At 34.8% G+C, this 23,722-nt stretch overlaps 1 protein-coding gene across 8 annotated transcripts in view; it reads right to left on the bottom strand.

Moving 5' to 3' along the window:
• Positions 1 to 6,726: 6,726 nt before the first annotated feature.
• The window catches only part of RAD18 (RAD18 E3 ubiquitin protein ligase), a 139,397-nt gene continuing 122,401 nt past the window's right edge, over positions 6,727 to 23,722 (bottom strand). For 3 of the 8 annotated variants that reach the window (XM_087887899.1, XM_087887900.1, XM_087887895.1), the window contains 2 exons: positions 17,154 to 17,210; positions 6,727 to 7,341 (listed from right to left, as the gene is read on the bottom strand). In XM_087887899.1, the coding sequence (XP_087744025.1) occupies positions 17,198 to 17,210 (13 nt within the window). In that variant the 3' untranslated portion in view covers positions 6,727 to 7,341; positions 17,154 to 17,197. Of the gene's footprint in view, positions 7,342 to 14,133; positions 14,165 to 17,153; positions 17,211 to 23,722 lie in introns of all 8 variants that reach the window. The other 5 variants (XM_087887897.1, XM_087887898.1, XM_087887894.1 and 2 more) reach the window with 2 other exon arrangements.

Below are 23,722 nucleotides of genomic sequence, written 5' to 3'. Positions count from 1 at the left end.
GCGGGGCCTCCGTGAGACCGTTCCACATGGATGGCAAGTGCGTGTAGGGGGCATGGGGTATGTTCCCCTTCCACTGCAGGAAATGGTGGGGACCAGCTGCACAGGCCTTATTTTTGGGGAGGGCTTATTTTAGCGCATGCACTCCAAAGCCCAATTAGGCATATTATCCAGAGAGGTCTTAGTTTCGGGAAAACACAATAGGTGATGTCCACATATGGGACCCTGGAAATGTACCTTCTCCATGCAGTGCTTGCCTTCTGGAACAGCGTCCCTCTGTGTAGCTTTGGTTACATTTTCCTCAATAAATAAATAAACAAATATAATTGATTCTAATGGCTGTTTCTACCCATGTGTGAATCTACATTCTGAACAGTCCTATCAACATTTCTGTTTTTTGTTGCTGGAGCTTATGCAAATTCTTAGGGTTTAGCATCTTCAAGTCAGTTGTCTTCTGTTGCTGTCAGATGCTGTTCTAAACTGTGCTTTGCGCTGGAGGGGAGGTACTTGACTTGTAGGCTAAGTATGTTTGTAGGCTTTCAGTGTCTTTGCTGGACTCAGCCTTCCCATTCCCAATCACTTTTGATTGATTTGCTGAAGTCTGCACCTACTCCTCCTTCAACTCCAGTTGCCTGCTAAACCACTTTCTCCTGATGGCTGCTTTGTTCTCTGGGCTTCAAATTCTTCTTTGCTGTATTATGCAAGAGAAATCTTCCTCCAACACAAGCTCAGCCATATGCTTTTGAAATTCAAAACCAGATGTGCTCCAGTATTCCTTATGGCGAGGAAACAAAGGGAAGAGTTCATCCTGACCACTGCAAGCCTTTCTTTCCAGAGCATCTAAACCAAATATTACTTCTTAAAAGACTTTCAGATCAGCCAAAGCTTTAAAAATATTGGCTACTTCCTTTAGCTGGAATGCTCAGCACAGCATTCTAGATAACCCTTACCTTCTCCCGAACATCAGGCCAAAGGCACTGGTTGCTACACAGTCTTCTGCTATATTGGCTTCTGTGGAAGACAGTGTGTATAAAGTTGTGTGTGGCTTCACTGCCGCTCAAGAGATATCATAGGGAATGGCCATGAAGGACAGAAGGAAGAGCCACTATGAAGAAAACAAGTCAGATAAGAGGAGCCAAGAAAATAATGTGAGAAAATAATGCCCTCCCTAGTTCACCCCTTTATAAAGGAAAAGTGTTGAAAACATATTCAGACTTGCAAAATCCTGTTACTATAGTTATTACCATATAGTTATTACCATTAGTCTTGACCTATGTGGCATTGGTTTCTTAATCTGGTCTACTTTGGACCAACATGCGAGTGCTTATAGTAGATAACATTGTTAAAGCAGTAAAGGCATGTATATGAATTCCTGATTATTTCAAATAACAAATGCCTAAACAGAAAGATGCAGAAGAAATACTGTCAGAAGGTTGGGAGCAGACTTCTCCAGCACGTGGGGGAACGTATGTGCTTGTCTTTTAGAGATGGTTGCATAAGCGTTTTTACACATCAGCAAATTTTAACATTCTAGTTAGGGAGCCCTCAAACAGCAAAGCCACAGAACAGGAAGTCAGTTCCACCAATCAGCACGCAGTGTGTGCCTCTCATAGTTGGGATTTGGAAGGTGTGTGTGTCGGTCCATCTGCAGCCCTCTGCAACCTGCTTTACCCATCAACCCCTTTGTAGCGTAGATCTGTGGGGATGGCTATGGATGTTGCGGACAGCGCTGCTGGCTGGGGGATTCTGGGAGTTGAAGTCCACCCATCTTCAAGCTACCAAGGTTGAGAAACACTGCTTTAGAGGCTTGTCTTTAGAACTATTCCAAAGTCCATAGTTCTTTACCTAACAGATTTACAAATTGTCTTCTTGGTTAGGATAATCAACAGAACCCACCCAGTTTGAAAAGAAGTACCAAAAGCTTGAAAAAAATGTAATCAGTAAATAAGACGGAGAGAGATTATAAATGTTAACTTTTGTTACAGCACTACCAAAATCACAAGGGATCAGGAAGTAATACCATACCTCTATATTAGCAAAAATATAATTGTCTTAAGATACCAGATAAATATGGTGTATTCTGTTGCTTAAAGCTTTATTTATCTGCAAGAGCTTCATTGTTAATTTTTCTTAAGGGATGTTTTTAATTCATACCCTTTGTATATTATTCACTTTTAATTGGATCAGGAATTGGATATATATCATTAATTTAAAAGGATTGTTGGGCTCTTTTATTTTTTAAAAAATGGCTAAATAATTGATCCTGCAAACTTTATTTATTTATTTTTTTAAATGAGTGATCAAAATTAAAATAAGGCCAAGAAATTTGTTTTCTTACATAGTTTAATAAGTTCACAGGATATGAAAAGTAAACGTTCATTAAAGACCTGTGTTTCACTGGCACTTTGCTTTTAATTTTAACATAAATAAACAGTCTGCTTTGTTGTAGAGACGAGACACAGCAATATATTTTGTAGCCAAACTCAGTATCTGTTTTCAAGGAAACAAAATGTATTTCAGCTTTATCGCATATGGCTTCCAGATGGCACATGACCAAATGTAAAACAAATACATAAACTATAAAGGCAGTTGAAAAAAATGGGAAAACTCAGTAAAGTCCAAGGGTTGGCAGTGATTAACTGTCAAAAGCCTGTAAGAATTGTTACTGGTCATTTCGATCATGATAGAACCACTCTGATGATGGTCTTCTACAGAAGACCACGCTGATGATGATCTTCCACCATGTGAAGAGAGTCCCAGGAGGCAGGTCAATGAAGAAAGCTTTTTGTCCCTGCTGAAAATAAGCTGTTTTTCACAGCCATCTCCAAGATGCTTCTCAACTGCTTCATATGAGCCATGGTGGTGCAGTGGTTAGAGTGCAGTATTGCAGGCTACTTCTGCCGACTGCCGGCTGCCTGCAATTTGGCAGATCGAATCTCACTAGGCTCAAGGTTGACTCAGCCTTCCATCCTTCCGAGGTGGGTAAAATGAGGATCCAGATTGTTGGGAGCAATATGCTGACTCTCTACACCACTTAGAGAGGACTGTAAAGCACTGTGAAGCGGTATATAAGTCTAAGTGCTATTGCTATATGCTGAAAGCAACCATGTTTGAGAAGGCAACTTCCAACCACCAGTTCTGACACACTGAGAGAAAGAACAGCCTAATAAGGGAACAACATTAAACAGGATGGAATTGAGCAAGGCTGGGCTAATCTGACACCCCTTGGCAACAGTCACATTCTTCACCCATCTGATTTTAATTATTTAAAAATGATTCAACGTTTTTGTGAGAAACTGGTGAGCTGCAAAGCAAAGTGTCAGTTTCTACCATCTATTTACTGGATTGCTTTTGATGACCAAACAGGCCTCAGAGGCATTTCTTAAAAAAAAAAAACAAAAAAAACCCAAAACAAATCAACACCCTACCCCAAATAGCTATATGACAGCAGCCCAGTGTTTTGTTCTTCAGGTAAGGACTCACTGAAAAATGCAATGCATGGCAGATGAACCTCTGAGTGTCCTAAGGATGAAATCATGATACAGAAGTAATACAAATTTATGATATATTATAAAACAATGCAAATAATGAGATACAGGTCAACATGCAACCACAAATGAGTCCTAAATTTCCACTAATGAGCAAGACGCTTGTTAATCGAGTTCTGCCCCATTTTATGAACTTTCTTGCCACAGTTGTTTAAGTGAATCACTGGAGTTGTTAACCTAGTAACATGGTTGTTAAATAAATCTGGTTTTCCCATTGATTTTGCTTGTCAGGTCACAAAAGATGCTCATGTGACCCCACGACACTGCAACCGGCATAAATACACGCCACTTGCCAAGCGTCTGGATTTTGATCACATGACCACAGGAATGCTGCAATGGCCATGACAAAAATGGTCATAGGTCACTTTTTTCAGTGCCGTTGTAACTTTAAAAGGTCACTAAACAAATGGTTGTAAATCGAGGACTACCTATATCACATTATAATGTATTGTTCTTTTGCTGCTGAAAAATGAATATTTTGTGACTGATTATAGCAAGCCCTTTTAATAACCAATAGCTCCCTCTTTATTGAAATACTCACCACATAGTCTCAAAATTTCAAATATGTCTACTCTCAATATAAAGATTCTCAATCACTATTCCTTTAACAGAATTGCATCCTATACTTCTAAGTACAGCATCTTTTTGCTAGGCCATTAGGCCATTTATATCTTGGTGTGTCCCTCGTCTCAGTTGAATTGTGCTTATAGAATAATTATCCCTAAAGAAAGTTTTAAAATATCAATGGTATTTTTCTTTTAAACCATAGTATAAGTCTGCTACCAAATTCTTTTATTTCAAAACTAACATAGATCCCCTCCGCCATTATATCTATTAATCTCATGAAATTTAGGATGCACATCAAAACTAGTTTTTATAACAAAAAATCTGCAAAACATCAACTGCACACACACCTTCCTTTGGGACACAGTCCTTGATCTGCACCAGATGGAGTTCAGCAAAATCAGACATGCTTCAGAAATACCCAAAATTGGAAGAAAAAACCCCTCTCGTTTCAAATGTCTGACGAGATATCCACAAGAAACAATAAAACAAAATAAAGCAGCAACTTTAAAAAAGAGAGAGACTAAAATTCAAAGCAGCAGGGCTGACATTTATGGCTTTTGATATAATACATTGCAGGAATATATTACATTAAGAAAGCAAACCAAAAGAGAACTCTTGTGTTAGGGAATGTAAATAAGACATAATTTGATAAAGTTATTTTTCACATAGGCTCTTGATTTTATTAATAGGTCATAGCGATATCTTCTTAATATTAAAATTCATATAAAGTAGTTGGCAAAAATTTGGTAAGGAAATACTTTCCTAAGTTGATATTAAAAAAATAACCATCAGGGAACTGTTTACACGTAAGTGCAATATCTTAGCAAATTTGATGATGAAAGTTAGCCGCAAAGTGACATTGAAGAACAGGTCCAAAACTTGGTTGAAATTTTATAGGCAGTCAAAAGCAAGCACATATATTAATAAGCAGCCAGATTTTAATTCAAGCAAGGCCTTGATGTGAATGCTTAGCATAGCACAAGACAGACAGCCCTGCTCATACCATCACCTCGACTGCAAGGAAAATGAAATCAGAATGATGAACTTGCCTTTGGATTTTATTTTTCATTCCAAAAATTAAAAAGAACTGTATATAACATGTTTTTGTGTGTGTGCGTGTTTAAATAACTGGTGTTAATATATATGCTAAATCTTCAAACAAATTTAAATAGGCATTGATAATGTCATTCAACTTGCCATGGTTAAAAAGTCCACCCTGGACTCAGATCTGAAGCTTGATGCAAACCCAACCTCCACCTTCCTACTTTGGCACATTGAGATGCTAAAGCCCCGAAGGTCTCTTCGTCTGATTGTGTGAATCTACATTCAGAACCACCAGTGGGCATACAGGCAAAATCAGGGTACCCCTTCTGCCTTTCACTTCACAACCAAGCTGAAAGTTTCCTTCTGTGATGAAGGGGCACTTTGAGTTCAACTCATTCATGGGGAATAGAGGCTGAACACAATGCCTTCCTATTTCATGCCCAAGCTATAGTCTTATCTGTTAACCCAAGGGCAGTCTCTACTTTTTCCCATTTCTTTGAAGCTGGAGGAAAAGAGAACGAAGGCAGACATACGCCATTCCTTTATTCAAGGAAATAAGTAGAGGATAAATGTCAGAGGCAGTGAGTATGTTCCTCGCCCATTATCCAAAATTCATTTTCAGAGATGAAGCAGCTATGTTTCCAGATTTAGAAGAAATCCCAAAAAGGCAGAAGTAGCACTTTTTGGAAAATAATATCTTTAATTTTTTTTAAAAATTGCTATGATTTGGGATTAGAAAGTGTTCATTATTTAGCATGCAAAGGTATATATAAACCATGTTCAATATTGAATTACATGTTTGTTTGTGTAGATGTGTGTGTATGTATATATGAACAGAAAAATATTTAGCAGTAGTAGTAGTAGTAGTAGTAGTAGTAGTAGTAGTAGTAGTAGTCTCATCAGTATACTCCTGCAAATGAAGTATGATGGAAGCAGAATTTGTTATATAGCTTATATAGCATGCATCACAGGACTGAATTTTTTTAGAAATAACCAATTTTGTTGTATACATGGTGTATAATGACAAAGGCTATACTATAGAACACATAACTTGAGAGAGAAATCCAAAGTTGTGCAAGATGTCCTGTGTAACAAGATCTTAATTTCCTGCCCTCCCTCTTAAATTTCTTATTCCCCCACATCTGTTCTAGCATCCACCCCAATACTCCATTTGGAGAAGGTGGTGGGGGAAATGGAAAATAGGCACTTTTCTATTTTTTCAGCAGTGAAAGTATTGGGCAGTTGAATAATTAACAAAATTAATTTCATAATGAAATGATTTACAGGTCATGCAATCTAAATCGATGCATAGGAGTGGACATTTTGTTAGCCATGTTGCTAACTTATTTAGGTTTGGAAAATATCAGTACGTAATTATAATCTCATGTGGCATGATCTTGAAATCATTTTATCAAGAAATGGCAGATGAAAATTCAATCTGGAATTAATTTCATTTGTCTGAATTTCTTTTAGTCTAGAAATTCTAATTGTTAAATAAATACAGAATCTTGTACTAAGAATATAGATGTCAAAGACTAAATAAAGAGGAAGACAGTTGAAAAAGCAATACTCTCAGGGCAAATACCAAGTTTTCATTTTTTTTACATACATACATACAATATTTCTGTTTGGTTTTTTTACTGTATGAAAGAATAAACCATGGTCCAACTCAGGCTATAAAATATATCCAGAATAATGATTCAAACATATTCATAAGTGCTAAAAAGAGAGGTACAGGAAAAGAATGAAAATTACCTGAATCAACTTTTTTCTAACTAATTTGAATTAAATGGTGTCCTAGAAGCATCACTGAAGATGATCGTAATTGCAGTCCACTGTACATACAGTTAAGGCAAGGTTGGTTTAGTAAAACAGCATATATTCTAAAAGCTTCTGAATGTAATACAGTACTTACATTACATTCTGAATGTATTACAGTACTTTCTTGCCACTTAAATGTACAGCTATTAACAGGAAAAGTAGATTTATTGTAAAGCAATGTTCATGGCTGGGAATGGAACTTGAGAATAGATATGCTTCTAAATTTTTAGAAGTAAAGCCATTTTGGAAATTTTTGTAACAAAAATAGCATGTCTGCTACTTTCTTCTTCGCTTACTCTTGGATATTGGTGAGCTGCTCCTAGAATGTTGTGATTTTTGTTTGGTCGTTTTCACACTTCTTTTTCTAAAAGAAAAGGAGACACATAGCAATTGAAGATACTGTATATGAATCACAAACATAGCATATTCTGCACCATAATCAAAGGGTCCCCACCCCCTGACTCCCCCATCTTTAGTTCACATTTAGCTATCTGTGTAGTAGTATATATGAAAGGAACAAGGGTCTTCTGGATGGCATCGGGACTAGTTCCAGTTGGGATTGATAGGCTGGGGAGACTAATTTTTAGGCTCTTAGTTTATGGGTTGATGTCTAATAGGAGATTTACGTGAAGCTTAATGGAAAAAGATCACCTGGCAACATAGGTTAGCTACATCTCTTAACCCCTGTTTTGCCCAAGTAACATAGTCTAGGTTCTGTCTCAGAATTTGGAGGCTGTAGTAATCTGGATGGAACAAGCCACAGAAACAAGCACAGGCTCAATTTAGCAACACTGAATGACTGTGGGCATTATAGGCAATCTGATCCTAGAGATCTTGCATCTTTAGTTCTAGATAGGGCTGTACCATCTCACACATAAAGTGTGAGATGGTACTGATGTGCACTTTAGGGGTCTTCCTTGAGTCCTCTTTGCAAATAGCAGCAATGGATAGCAAAGCTTTTGGACAAATCTATCTTGCACATCAATTGTGCCTGTACCTCAGTCAGGTGCATTTGCTCATAGTCACTCACAGCTTGGTGACCTCTTGTTTGGTTACTACAATACATTCTAACATGGAACTGTCCTTCAAAACCATTGGAAGCTATAGCTGGCAATGTAGAATGTAGCAATGCGGGTAGTTATGGGTACACCTCAAGATGCCAATATAACAATGCTAGTGCACAAGTTGCACTGGTTACCAATGGTTTATGGTTGCAGTTCAAGATCCTGGTTATCATCTATAAAGCTATTCAGAGGCAGGATATTTGAAGGACTATGCAAGTATCTCTGTCCACTTAATCAGAACTGACAGAATTGCTATGCTCCAGGTCCTATCTATTAAACAGTGCTATGTTACGGAGCTCCTTTTCTGTTGCTATGCTTTCTGAAACTCAAATGACCCAGATCTTGCTGGCCTTTAGAAAGAGGCTGAATATGTGACTCTTTCCTTGAGCACTGGGTCAGGATGCTCTATATGTCATCATTAAGTATGAGCTGTGTTATGTGAGTTAAGTGTTTGTGTTTTATATGCATTGATTTGTGACTCCCCCCACCCCCACCCAGTGGATATATTTTTGGTGCTTTTAACTTGCTATCTGCCCAGAATTGCTTAGCAAAGAAGTGACTATATAAATTGAAAAGGTAAATGAAGAAATACATAAATATGAACACTTAAGGTATTTATTAGAAGACTCAAGCTAATTTTTCTGAGTTATCTGAAATTTAGCTAAAGCATTTCCTGCCTAGGGTTGGACTAGAAGACCTCCAAGGTCCCTTCCAACTCTGTTATTCTGAATAGTCAGGAAAAGAAGTTCTGATTTTATGAGTGTGAGGGTTAAACTCAGAGTTTTAACACTATTTCTAAGCCATAATAATAGAGGGGGGAAATTACGTGAACATATTGATAACAGACATAATGTAATGACATTTGACATTTATGATGAATAATATGACCAAGCTAATACCACTCTTCAACAAAAGACTGGGGTTTTGAAATCTCAATGATCAAAAGGAGATTTTAACAAAATGTTCTTGTGGAAGGAAAGCTTATGTTCTTACCACTACAACATGAATATATAAATACTGTGTGCATGCTATTATACGATACAGATTATTTAGAATACAAATTTATAGTGTACCAAAGAGATCAAAAGTATAGTATAATTTGCTTTTAAAACTCTGAATGATTAAGAAAATAGCAGAAGATTGCAAAAATGCAAATAATAACCAAGAAATTAAAGATTAAAGATGGATAAGCACAAATACTTGGCTTATACTAATTTAAAAAGATATCTTTCTCTATTGGGAGCTGTCCTGGGTCTGTTAGAAGATGAGTTTAAATGAAGAACATTCATTTGAATGTTTCAAATGAATAAATGCCATTCGTCAGAAAAAGTAAATACATATTCTTGCATAATAGCTTAAAAATTTGGATTTGAAAATGTAAAGCACAATAACAGAATAAAACTAATAATTGACAGAAAATCAAGAGAATATAAGTGAGAAATTTAAAAGTGCCAGGTTTAAATGGTTAAATGCAATATAATTTATGCAAGTCTGTTATTTTTTTCAGACAGATTACATTTGTTTACTATACATGCAGAATATTGTGGTTGTAAATCATTAAGTATGTTTAAAAGTACGGGGCATTTTCAATATATGAGTCAGGATACTTTATCAATTTATTAATTTTTAGACTCACCAGAGTCATATGACTCTCAGTGCACAAAGAACAATTAAAGCCTTGTTTCTCATAAAAGTCTGTTGACCAATGGTGAACCATCTAAGGCAGTAGTTCTCAACCTGTGTTCCGTGGACCCCTGGGAGGCCGCAATGTTGTCACAGCGATCTTGATGCAGTCTAGTGCTCTAAATCTTGAGTTAAGGTTTGGATGTCCATGCCATGGTCTGTGACCACAAAAGGTATGTAAAGGGGGTCCCGGGTGAAGAAAATGTTAAGAACCATTGATATAAAGAATTACAGTTTATTAGTCTGAAAGGAGAAAGAGGTTACAGCTCCAAACAGAGATGTGAGGAGAAGACTGGTGAGTGTCGAGATAAAATATTCTTCCTAGGCTCCTAAATTAGTCTGCTTAAGCCATATTTCTATATCAGTACAAAGCATTCAGTCAGGTTTTATGACTATCAAATTACCGATACATGAAATGCTTTTTATGCCAGTTAAGTGAATTTACAATTTCACAGTGTATGGCAGAGAGAATGGTATGCAAAGAAGCTTAGATTTATCAATTGATAATCCCAGGGTTTATATCAATCGATGCAATTTTAATTCTCTTGATTTTTAGGCAATTCTGACAATCCAAATTTCAGCAATACTTATCATTTATTTTATAAGAACAATTATATATGAAAATCATTTTTATCTTTTCATATCAGTTCTATATAGTACTGGAAATTGAAGACAAGAAAGAGACAATTTTTTTAAAAAAAACAACAAAGATATTCATTTTAATTGGGAGTAAAATTCTTGTATACAAAAACTGGGACTCTTAGGAACATGCTAACTTCTCTAAGCTAATTCCCCATCCGATTTCTGAAAACTACAACTACCAGCATTGCTATGTATAACACAACACATCTGGATAGACCACATTAGAATTTTCTAAAGGCAGATGCCTTTTTGCAAAGTGTGATGTTTATTCTTGAAAAATACTTTAGTGAATTGATTATCTTAAATTTTGAAACTTGCAAGCCTTTAAATTTCCAGGAAGCTCATGTCATGATATTGTACATCATTTCAAATTAATGAAGATTATATTGCCATTCTACATAACCATGATGGAACAGGGCACACAAGAGCACTAACTATGTACGTTCCCAGAAAGATGCTTTCTTAGTACTGTCTAATTCCTAGTGCAAGTTGTCTCATCAACCACACGGTATTAATTAAAACAGACAACTAATATTGGATAAAAACCACAAAACCTCTTTTATGTAAATGTCTCAGCACTCAAGAATTTCTCTTGAGTCACAATTTGAACAGGAAACAGTTTATTCTTTATATTGTTTATTAAATGAGGATAGGCATGTGTTGTTTACACTAAAGTATACCTTGGATAATCACTAATTAGAACTATAAACTTTAATAAGAAAACAATCTGTGCACCAAAACTATGCTACTTAAATTATCCAAATCAGTAAGCATCTTTGTCAAATCCCAAAATATCCAGAAGTAAGTCTGGTGTTTCCTTCTTGTTAAGTCTCTTTATTTTTATTAGAGAAATGCAAAATTCAATGTTTTCTTTTCTAGTTAAAGCAGGCTTATTATAGCGAGTTTTCTTATTGGTTTTTTTTTTCTGAGACAAAGAGAATCCAAAAGTAATGAGGTCCATCTGCTTCCCTTTTCCCAAAGCCTCCAAAGGATTTTTCCCCCCAATAACTCTTTAGCTTACTGATGCAGAGATATCTGGTAGGCAAACTATTTAACTTTTTAAAGTCTATAAGATGTTTATTTTCAGAAAAAGGGTTGAAAAAAACAGGAATGTACAAAATCCATTATTTCCTCTTGCGCTATTCCGTTACTTCTAACACTGAATATAGATGGCTTCCAACACCTCTTTTGATGGCCTGGCACATAGAACTTACTTATTCCTCTACCGATAAATATAATGCATTCAAATAGTTTATTTCTTTATTGCTTCCCATTCTGATTCTTCAAAACAATTAAAAATAATAGTGAAAATACATTTAACTTTGGACATATATATGTCGCTATCCAGTCCAAAAGCATGCTGAAACATCACCATCTTGTCCTTCTGTATAATGCATACATGCTTATCTATCACACTATTCACTTCAAAGATAATGGTAAGAAACACAAGGTACAGAATGGGAATAAGATATAACAAACAAAATAAAGCGTGTAACACTATCTCTCACTATGCAACTTCAGGCCATGCTCATTTTCATCAAGGCCTTTTAGTGCTTCCTATACTGCCTTTTGTACTTTAAACTTCTTCCCTCTCTTTTTTTTTTAGAATCTTGCCAACTTAATTCATTTGTGACTCTCTTGAACTTTTCCTTCCTCTCAACCCATTCACTCTCTCTTCAAATGCTATTTTTCCCAGTTTGATCTTAATTTATTCTCAGTTTATATCAAAACTACAGGTCATCCTCACAACCAATCCTCACATTTATGGCCAGTTCCAACTGTAGTTGCTAAACAAGGACTACCTGTGTCTCAATGTACTATACTTCCTTCAGAATCATCATTCATGTTTGTATTCAACCCACATTCATTCAGCACCCATGCATTCCTGGCCCTCTTCTCGTTTTACCACACACAGATCTAAATACTGCACTTCAATTCCATTCAACTTTTATTTCTTTTCACATGTCTAACTCACTTCTAGCACTTAATAATAAGGATGGTACCCTGTTTTCCCGAAAATAAGACTCAACCGGAAAATAAGTCCTAGCATGATTTTTCAGGATGCTTGTAATATAAGCCGTACCCCCAAAATAAGCCCCAGTTAAGATTGTCAGCCAGATGGATGCATTTAATACTGTCCCCCCCAAAATAAGACCTAACCAGAAAATAAACCCTAATGCGTCTTTTGAGCAAAAATTAATATAAGACCCAGTCTTATTTTTGGGGAAACACAGTACATGTTTTGCTGATGTTTTGGCCAATATATCACAAGTGCAATTAAATGTGAATTTTATCACAAGTAAACTAATGCTATGCTGTGCAGAGTAGACTAGGATCTCTCCTCTGTTGTCCATGTGCTGTACAGTCAATGTACATACAGTGTACTGATGTGCATTCAGGATGGGCATCTAAAGATAGGGAAAGAACCAAACTTATATTTCATGTGTTGGGATGTACCCATAAAACTTTTAGTAAGATAATTGAGCAGACCTTAGTTAAAGTCTATTAGCATAACAACCATTAAGACTCTACAAATTATCTACTCCTAATACACTTAGTACTGTGCCCTGGCTTATAAATGTGCTCAGATCAAGAACACCAAAACTAACAAAATAAGTGCTAGATTTCCGTTACTACCATGCTAAAATTCATATTCAAATATCTTTTCCAGTAATCTATCCTGATTACATTTTCATCATCTTCCCCTACTTTTCCATGATAGGAAATAGAACCAAGAACTTGAATTTTTAAAACGTTTTTTAAACTACATGTTAGATTTGATAGAAAAAGCATGTAAACAATAAATTGATAATTATGCAGCAAACAAGTATGAAGAGAAAGCAAATCTCATATCTGTATAAAGTAATAACAAGAGTCAACCAAATTGTATTAAAAAAATAGAAACAGAAAATTGAATCATTATTTGTATTATTGTAGACAGCTAACTGCACTTAAATTTATGTTTAATGAAAACTGCATGTTTATATCATAAGCAAATCACTGTTTACAAATTTATCAGAGAACAAACATGAAAGCAGAAGCAAAAGTCATCTTAGCAGCAAAGACAATCTTGGTTAAAGGTGTATTTCTATATTCCATTAAGAATGATCATTATAATGACTAAAGGATTTTATATTACAGATGTAACAAGATTATTCCCAACATAATTCATCTTTGAGCAGTAAATTCTATGACATTCATAGCAAATGAATCTCATAATTGAGCTCTACAGAGAACAAACATGAAAGCAGAAGCAAAAGTCATCTTAGCAGCAAAGACAATCTTGGTTAAAGGTGTATTTCTATATTCCATTAAGAATGATCATTATAATGACTAAAGGATTTTATATTACAGATGTAACAAGATTATTCCCAACATAATTCATCTTTGAGCAGTAAATTCTATGACATTCATAGCAAATGAATCTCATAATTGAGCTCTACAGCTGCCAATGTAATGTACAGCTACCATGAATTAGAAGTTAAAAAAACCTATTAGGAAGCCATTCATGTAATATCTATTATAACGATACAAACAGACCTATACTTTACATACAAAAGGTGAACATTAAACATAATCAGTCATCTTCTGATCATCTAACATTTACAACATATCTAAAATGAGTTTGGTCTTCTACAGATTTAAAAGTCAAGAATTTATATCACATTTTCACATATAAAATTATAATTTCCAAGAGTACACATGTTTTGCCACAACCGCTGAGAAATTAGAATCTTTTTAAAATCCTTGATTACTACAATTCTTACCGCATGATAATTAAAGAATGCAAGGTATTATCTGGAAGAGAATGGAATTAAGAACAAACTGTCAAAACAATATGCATACAGTAACTACTGAAATACAGCATAGACCAAAATCTGCAATAAGAAAGAACAGTTTGGCTGCCAACATCAGAGGAATATACTGCACAAAGGAAACAACACAAAACAATTACGCCCCATTGTTTCAGTGAGCCAGTACACACAAAAAATTTCAGAGAAAAACTGTGGTGTCAACTTTGGGCCTAGAAAACGATGACTTCTATATTATGTTGAATGGAGAAAGAGCAATGCCAGCAATATTTTCAGGAGGGAGACATTATCAGAGGGCCAGGATCACACAATACAATAAATATAATTAAAAATGGTCAAATTTTAATCTGAGAGTACAGAAATCTGGCAAAATTTTAGCTGCATTTTTAAAAATTAAATATTCAAGGCTGTATTATTTCACACCTTCTCAGTTAGTTGAAAACACTGTTCTATTATGAAGCAAGCGCTTGCATTCAGCCATTTCCAAAGCATTGATTGTTGTAACATAGCCAACACACATTATCTTAACCTACCACTGTTTGGTAGGGGATAAATGAAGCGGAACATTGTAAGAGCAAAGAAAGTCAAAAAGTAGGCACTGAATTCTAGAGTTTTAAAATTGTAAGATTTACAACATTTTCATGAGGAAATTTTCTGCTGCAAATAATAGATTGGTCTAGAGATGGGACATAGAATTTTCATTTGGCAACAATATAGCTTTTTCTGTTCCTACTGAAAGTTGTTCCTAGGAAAAGAGAGATTTTGGGTGGGACATGGGGCATTGCTATGGCCTGGAGCAATCTAGAGAAATTGTTGGTGAGAACTGCCTTTTCAGATCACAAAGGATCTTGGATTCTGATTAATGCTACTTTTAAAAGAGCACTATATTTAAAAAGAAAGCAAGCTAGGGGAAAAAGCAAAGGGTATATGGTGAACTTTTTTTTAAAAAAAAGGAGAATATTTACACGCTATTTTAATATTTTACAATATTTCAGCAAATTTCAACGGGCAATTTCCATTTTGCCATCATGTAACTAGCATTTCATTGAAAGCTCTTCTTTGTAATAATACATGAGAAAGGATTCTTATCAAACTTCAGTTTTTGTTCACATCTCTATTTGTTCTAATATTCAACTTTGCAGAAACAAATTCAACTGTATTCTAAGAGTCCATGCAAATAAATAATTACTCCATTTAATATATTGGTATCTATTGTACTTTTCAAATTACCAATCCATTCCAGCTTTTGCTTCTAGGTCTTACATAAGATGCTACTGGAGCCAAATATCTGGCATTTAGATTTATTTATTTTTTTTACCAAAAGGAAGAAAGTATCTAATGTAATATATTAGAAACTAAAAAATCAATTATTTTACCAAGTATGAATAAATTGTAAAGGTAACTGGTTCTGAATCTTAATATTCTGCTTAGCTTGAAAAGTACATTCAACTTAAAATAAACTTCACTGAAATAATTTCAGTGGCATGACTTTCATTAAAAAAAAATATCCCTGAACAATGGAGGAGAATTATCAATTAGAAGTAATTTATGAACATCGTGAATGAGAAAAATACAGATTACAAATAGCATAATAAATATAAATTTACCTGATGTTAGTTACTTTCAAAAAAGTGGAAGTTTGATTTTCTTCTACCCTGTTCTCACTTTTCTTCTTGCAATATTTTTCCATGGTCATTTAACAAAAAACAAAAAAACAACAAAACAAAACAAAAAGCCTATCTACTGCAGGGATTCTCAAACTGTAGGTGGGTATCCACCAGCACATTTGAGGAAGGTTGGAAATTCTGGGGCAGATTATTAATGGCTTGCTGTAGTTGGAAAATGCCTGCCCAGGCACAGTAAGAATATGGCCTATCAGTTCTGCAGCCTGTCTTGCAGACCTCCACACAACCAGTACTACGCCTGAATGGCGTAGGAGGCTAATGCCTCCTACTAAGGCAGCATTTAACATCCAGCTGCCTGCAATTACTGCGAGTTCAATTCTCACCAGGCTCAAGGTCGACTCAGCCTTCCATCCTTTCTAAGGTGGGTAAAATGAGGACCCGGTTTGTGGGGGCAATAAGCTGACTTTGTATAAAATATACAAAAGTATGAAGGCTATTGCTTAACGCATTGTAAGCCGCCCTGAGTCTCCGGAGAAGGGCGGCACATAAAAAAAATAAAAAAATAAAATAATAATAAAAATAAATAGTGTGCCTACCAGCGGTGAAATCCTCTGAAGTCTGCTACCGGTTCTGTGAGTCTGCTACTGAGGGCAGGCTTTGCGTGTGCATGCACACTTTACACACGTGTGGCTGAGGCGCACCCACGCAGTGCTAAAAAAGGAACATTTTAAAGTCTTCCGAGTTTGCAAAGGTAAGTAGAACAGCGAGGGAGGGGGAATCCGCTGTGCCACATGATTTAGATAAGCTAGAAAGCAGGAAATCTGACAATTCTAGCTAATATAAATCACGCACTACAGCTGATTGTTGCCCAGCTGATTGTTGGAAATACCATTTCACCTGAACCGGTAGCATTTTTTACTAGCAGTTCGGGAGAACTGGTCCGAACCAGTAGCATTTCACCCCTGGTGCCTACCCATGACTGGATTCTCTTAAGACAGGAAAAATCATAAAACACAGTAGCCCTGGGACCTAGGGAAACTGAACTTAATTACTGAAGGCATATGGAGGATGTTTATTTCTTGCCTCATTGAAATCACTAGGTCTGTGTATGAGGAGAATGGGAAGGTTCATTTTTCATGGGGAAGGGGGGGAAACAATCACAGCATCCTAAACTTTGAAAACTCCTGATTTATTTAGGCTTACTGATTCATCTTGTTGTAGTCAAAATGGTGTCTGAAATGCCAGAACCATAATAAATGCAGTTTTGCATGTCTAGATGTGTTTGTGTGCCTTTTACTGCCACAACCTGAAAGACTGATAAAGTATAGCTTTATAGAATTTACATCTTACCATACAAATCACTGGATAATCCTTCTCTTGAAGTGCTGATAATGTTATGGATACTCCCTACAAAAAGATTCCAACCAGATAAGAAATTAACATTATTTATTCAAATAAAAAAATTCAATTTTCTATTTTTGGCAATCAGGTTTTTTTGCTACCCAATGGAAATATATAGATAACATGTATCAGTAGATATAAAATATGAGCTCGTTTGATAAAATCAGTTGCCCAACATTGCAAAGTAGCAAACCAGTACTCTATGAGGGATGGTAAGGTAACATGTCTATAGTAAATTTAATAAAATAAAATAAACAAAAAACAAAAAACAAAAACATGTAGTAAGAGGATGGATCTCTGTTTTTCTTAAGCTACTTTTTCTTTTAAAAACTGCTTTGATCTTTTCCCATTGGATTTATACATGGACTTGCTTGACCTTTTATTTGCAAAACATGTTAAACACAACTTTTTCGTTGGTTGACAGAAAAAATAATGGATATGATAGAGGCTTGTGTGCAGTAGCTTCAAAGACATGACTGTCTCTCCAAACAGAAGAAAAATTATGCTAATTATTATTTTAAAAAATGGTAGTGCCTCCTTTTCAGGAAGAATAATAACTCCACTTCTTTTCAGATGAACATAATGCATGACCCAAAACTTTTTTCCAGATCCACCTATAAGATTTCCTTAGAGAAAGTACATGATTAGGACTGCAATTCAAGTAAAATTGCAGATAGTGTTCTTCATTTCTTCATTTTCCAGATAGTGTTGTTCTCATATTTATTCCAACCCAGTTTTAAACAAGAAAGGTTAGTAGTTTCTTATTTTGCATTTCTTAGTATTGTTTTAAATGTTTGTTCATTGGATCTAGTAATCAAATCTATATATAGATTATTCTGCAGCAAGATCTAACTAAACAAAAAGTCCTTGAACTTCTGATGATGCCAATAGTCAAGATGGTAAGTGGCCTTTCAATTTGATGACATAATTTTTGCTAGTCATGGGGAAATATATCATATTATTTCAGTAAGCAAGCCAATGCATTCAATGTGCTGTTTTCACTTGGAAATACTACTCCAGAAAAATTGTTGTTCACAAAATCAAAACTAGAATAGGAGCCAATATTCTGGTTTCTGTTTTCAAGAAGCAATTTTCAACAGTCAGCCACGAATCACAGGGTTATTTTAAAAAATTCTTGATGTGAATTTAAGAATGTATACACATACATTACCACTATTACCTAAACCCTTCTTTAAGAATAAACTTACATAAAACATCACAGAGAAGAAAAATAAATAAAATCACTAAAATAATATTAAATCAGCTTTTACCAACTTAGAACTCTCCAGACTGTCAGTTATTACGGGAGAAGTTAGTCCAAAATTAGATTTGGAAAGGAGGACCTGTATATTTATAGTGGTCTTTTTTTTTTTTTTTTTACAGATGCCTTGCTCATGGACCCATAAATCAATTCTGCTAGTGAAACACTTTTCTTTTACATTATGAGCTTGTAAGTCATTTTCATATTTTTCAAGCCATGTGGACAATAAATAAGATTGTTCTAATTCTATTGTATTGATACTGCAATCTTATATTTCTTTGGAAAGAGGTCTCATTAAACACAATAGATTGTGTTGTGCACATCTTAGACACTGCTGTGGTTACTTCCATTTAAATTACTTCCAAGATAAGTAATGATTTCCCAGTAAGAATAACATTTGTTAATATACTCTCCTATGTGAATCTTTTGCTGTTCTTTATCCTTCCAATTCTTTATCCTTCCAATTCAATTCCTTTCAATCCTTCCAATCCTTCCAATTCTCAGTATTTTAAAACTAACAATAGCACTATATTCTAGACCTTTTGATGAGATAAAGATCTTGTTCCAAAAATGTTTACGCATGTTTTCCATCTAATTCAACAAAGCATCTCCCAAGTGGTACTAGCACACTTGGAATTTTATTAGCTGTCATTTTCTGGATAGATGCTAATGCAGAGGGGTATTGGATTATGATGTAGAACTGGGAAACTCAGAAGTAATACCTTAACTTCTCCATTTATTGAAAAATAAAGTGGGGAAGAACTCCATGCCCATTTTCAAGCTCAAATCTTGTAAGGAAAAATCATCAAATCAAATAGGTTGTTATGTGAAACTTCCTAGAAAGAAACTCTGCTCTCTCTGCCTCTCTCTGTGCTAGAAAAAACTAAAGGGTAACAAGTGGCTTCCGATCAAGCAGGAAAAACAATGGTCTTAAGATTTTGGGAAATCTTAATGTTTATGTCTTTAAAACGAATTCACAAAATTCATTTAAAAAAAAATCCACCACTTACAGGTCTATTGGACTCAATGGGTATTTCTAAATTAGAAACGTATTTGCTGAATTAAATACTGGGATACTGGAAGGACATGTTTCGCCTGGTTAAAGACTCCTGTGGGACAAGCATCAATTTCAATGGTGCTGACAAGCATCAATTTCAATGAAAAGGAATTGCACTATTCCCATAGATTAGTCCTTTTAAACAATGAAAAAAGAAGAGATGTTTGTGTACAAAAGAACTTGCAACATTGAGAGGTCTATGTCAAAAGATATAAAGGATTTGATGCAGAGGGATATTATTGATAAAGAATGGTTTTACCTGCTGTAGTGATAAAAAAGTAAAATAGGAGTATCCATCTTTATATGGATTTAACAGAGAAAATGAATTTATTGTAATGCAATGTTATCTGTTCTACACATAAAAGCATTTGTAGAATTGCAAAGGGCAAAGATGTTTTGTATCCTTCATTTGCTGAGTGCATACCAGCAAGCTGTTTTTCAGAAAATTAATAAAGACCTTACTGTGTTTATTACACGAGAAACTTGTCTATTTTAAAGTCTCCCTATGGATTTGTTTCAGCACGCAGCATATTTTTTAAAAATGCCAAAAATCTAAAACATTGAAAAGAGGTTCAATTTTATTTGGATGATTACAATGTTTTTAAGAGTATAACAGAAGAGCTTCAAAGTAACTTGCAGGCTGTACTATAGTTTATAGTATAGTTATATAGTACTGTAAAGTTTAATTTGATAAATGTGAATTAGAGAAAACAAACTTTCTTTTTTTAGAAGGCATTTAATGATCAGGTTTGCAGCTGATCATAATCATGTGGCAAATATAGAAGCACCAGTGGCTTATGATGGGAAAACAATAGGTTACTTTTGAGCTTTAATTCTTTCATTACCCCATATTCCTCTCTGGTAGTTTCTCCTGGAAAGAAAATGAACAGACCCAAAATTATTCTGAAAATATGAAATATCTCATTATTAATAGTTCTGCATTACATTTTATTGTGCAACAGATGCTTCTTATTCTGCATTGAGAGCTGTATTTATATATTTATAAGGATATGATAGAGAAGTCTTAAAATACCACTAACTGATGCTGAAAAAAAATATTAAATGGCTGGGAAAGAAGAAAGAACTACCTTGGATTTGGGCCTTAGAGAAGTGGATGCTGTGCCAGTAAGCCACACCTTTAAGCCCCAAACTGATTATAAACCATTTATACTACTGATTACAAAGGATAGAGCATCAGTGGGAAATAATAGCAATAGTACTTAGACTTGCATATCACTTCACAGTGCTTTACAGACCTCTCTATATTGCCCCCAACAATCTGGGTCCTCCTTTTACCGACCTCAGAAGGATGGAAGGCTGAGTCAATCTTGAGCTGGTGAGAATTGAATTCTGGCAGTCGACAGAATTAGCCTGCAATTACTGCATTTGTAACCACTGAGCCACCACGGCTCTTGCCAGATGATCGACAATATTATTTTTTTCCAGTTATAAAGTGAAATATTGACCAGGGACTGAAAGTATGATTGTGGATTGTGTGTTTTCACTGCCCCTACTATAATTAGAGATGACTTTGGCAAATAGTGGGATGAGGAATAGGGACAGTTATTTCTAAAGCTTTGACTGCAAGGTCAAGAAGTTGCAAGTAGGTGAAACTTCCAGTTTGGCGTTGTGGCAAGACAGTCGGGGAAATAGCGGGCTCTGATGAGCCCTGCTAAAACCCCGGCTGCCGAACCACCGCCGATGGGTCTTCGGACCGAACCCGTCTTGCAGGGACGGGGGAAGAAGAGGGGCACCTCAGACAACCGACAGGAACAGGTAAGTTCCTTGGAGGTCAAGGGAACCCTCTGTGAGTTGGCGGCGGGGGGTGGCAGCCATGGTGGCTACCACGAAGCTGTAACAACCGGGCAAAAAAAGTGCTGGAGGAAAGTGGAGAAAAACAGAGCTCTTTGAAGCGGGGTGAATGACAACAGCCCAGGCTTGTAACAACGTTTGGAACATCACTAATAATTAGAAGACCCCTAGCCTAAAACAGCGACTATGCAACAAAGGGGCTTTGGAAAAACTTTTTAAAACTACAATTTTAAAGAGACAAAGACCCGAGAAACAACTAATTTTGGAACAGAACTAAGAAAATTAATCTGGAGATATGGTTAAAAGACTAAACACTTAAAAATTTGAACTGGATTTTAAAAAGAAGATTTGATTTTTTTTAATTAAAAGAAGAAATAAGAAATAAATTGGATGGTTATATAATAATAAATAAAATGGAGTCTTGCATGACTAATGGAAATGTGGATTATAGAGAGACACCGTCTGGCATAAAGAGGAACTTTGTAACTTTCCTTTGTTATGGGAAACTCTGAGTTTTATAGATAAAAATTACCAAATTCTGTGGAGGAGGATTTTTCTTTCCTGTATGCAGGCAGTTGATTATGGTGAAAAGAAAAGAAATTTACAATGGAACTCCTACAGTTGAAATAATAACAATTTAAATGTTGGTGCAGGAATAGAAGGAGGATTAAGCGCAGCTTCAAAAGAAAAAGATTTGATATATCATATCCGGAATAAAAATAAGAAAAGAGATTTAATGTGATTTATGGAGAAAAAAATTAAAAATTTGGAAAATGGAAGGAAATATATGTTTGCATGCGAGGAAATGAAGATAATGTGATTAAAAATAAAATAAAGTAAAGATAGATTGTAATAATAAAAGGGAGGTTTTTATAGAAATTAAGAATGTTGAAAGAATTAATTAATACATGTAAAGATATGCTTGATGCAAGAACTATGTTTTAATGTCAAAATGTTAAGGAAAAGAACAAGGATAAATATGATTAATTGAAAATGTTAAAAGGAATTTATAAATACAGTTAAAGACATGTATTAAGCAAGAACCATATCTCAATGTTAAAATGTCATGAATGTCATGAAAAAGGATACAGAAAAATAAGATTATGTGAAAAAGCAATGCATAGATGGATGGAAACAACAAAGAAAGGTTTAAGTAGAGATTGATAGTTAAACCAACTATGAATATGTTGTGTTCAACAACCAAAAAGTTATAATATGCTGTGTTGAACAGCCAAACAAAATGATTATGCTGTGCAACAGCCAAACCAAACTGAATATGCCGTGTAACGGCCAAAAAACAAAAATTAATATGCTATGTTTAACAGCCAAACAAAGGGCATGCTGTGTAACAGCCAAAAAATAAAAAAGGATATGCTGTGTTCAACAGCCAAAATAAATGGTTATGCTGTGTTTAACAGCCAAGAAATAAAAATGATTGGTTTAACTACAAAGATAAAGACAATAATGTTGGGGTTTTTTTTGGGGGGGGGAAATATAAAATGAGGTGGGATAATTAAAGTGAGGGGAGGTATTTTGAGAGTGATAGTTAAGATAAAATGAATAATGATAGATTTAATAATAGAAATAAAGAATATAAATTTTGAATTTAATAGTTAGAAAAAAATGGGTATGTTGAAATTAAATTTTTTTGGAATGTTTAAAATAATTGTATGAATTATAATGTTAAAATATATCCATCTAAGCAAATGAAAGAGAAAATGGATTGATAATTGGTTACAATTTAAGATTTAAGTAACGGGTTTTTGGGGATAATGGCATAGTTATATAGATAGATTTGAGGGAAATACTTGTTTTAAAATATTTAGTTGTGTTAATTGAAAAATAAGATTTGTTAATGATTTGCTTTAATATGTGACTGGAGCAAAAGCTTCATTTTGAAAAGATGTGTTTTATGTTTTTGTTTTAAAAATAAAAAAAAATTATAAAAAAAAAAAGTAGTAGTTGTAAGTAGGTGGGCCCAAGAAAATTCTTATGTCTCCTCAGGATTTTTGATACGTGATGCACTTTCATTGAAGAGTGAATATGTATTAAATGGAAAATATCAGTTATTGGTGCCGGGAGAATTGTTACCTACAAGTATAGATTCAACATATGATACTCAAACTGATATTGATAGCTGTTTATTGCAGAATTGGAATCTCCAACAGAAATATATATAAAACCATGTGCTTCATGTCAATTCTTTGGTTTTAAAGTTCCTTTACATTCACTATATTATACCGCTCGGAAAGAAATAAGCTATATATTACTTGGATAAATTAAAAATCCTGGCTCACACAGCATTCATTACTTGCAAAACAATAGAAGTATTTTATGCTGTTCTTTTTATTTTTTTTAATTTGATTTATATGCCGCCCTTCTCCGGAG

The sequence above is a fragment of the Pantherophis guttatus genome, chromosome 2 (assembly GCF_059756535.1).
Source record: "Pantherophis guttatus breed Tessera chromosome 2, ASM5975653v1, whole genome shotgun sequence".
In the NCBI taxonomy this organism is placed as follows: Eukaryota; Metazoa; Chordata; class Lepidosauria; order Squamata; family Colubridae; genus Pantherophis; species Pantherophis guttatus.
Note: the sequence above shows the minus strand (reverse complement) of the source record. Positions and strands in the feature narration are given on the sequence as shown.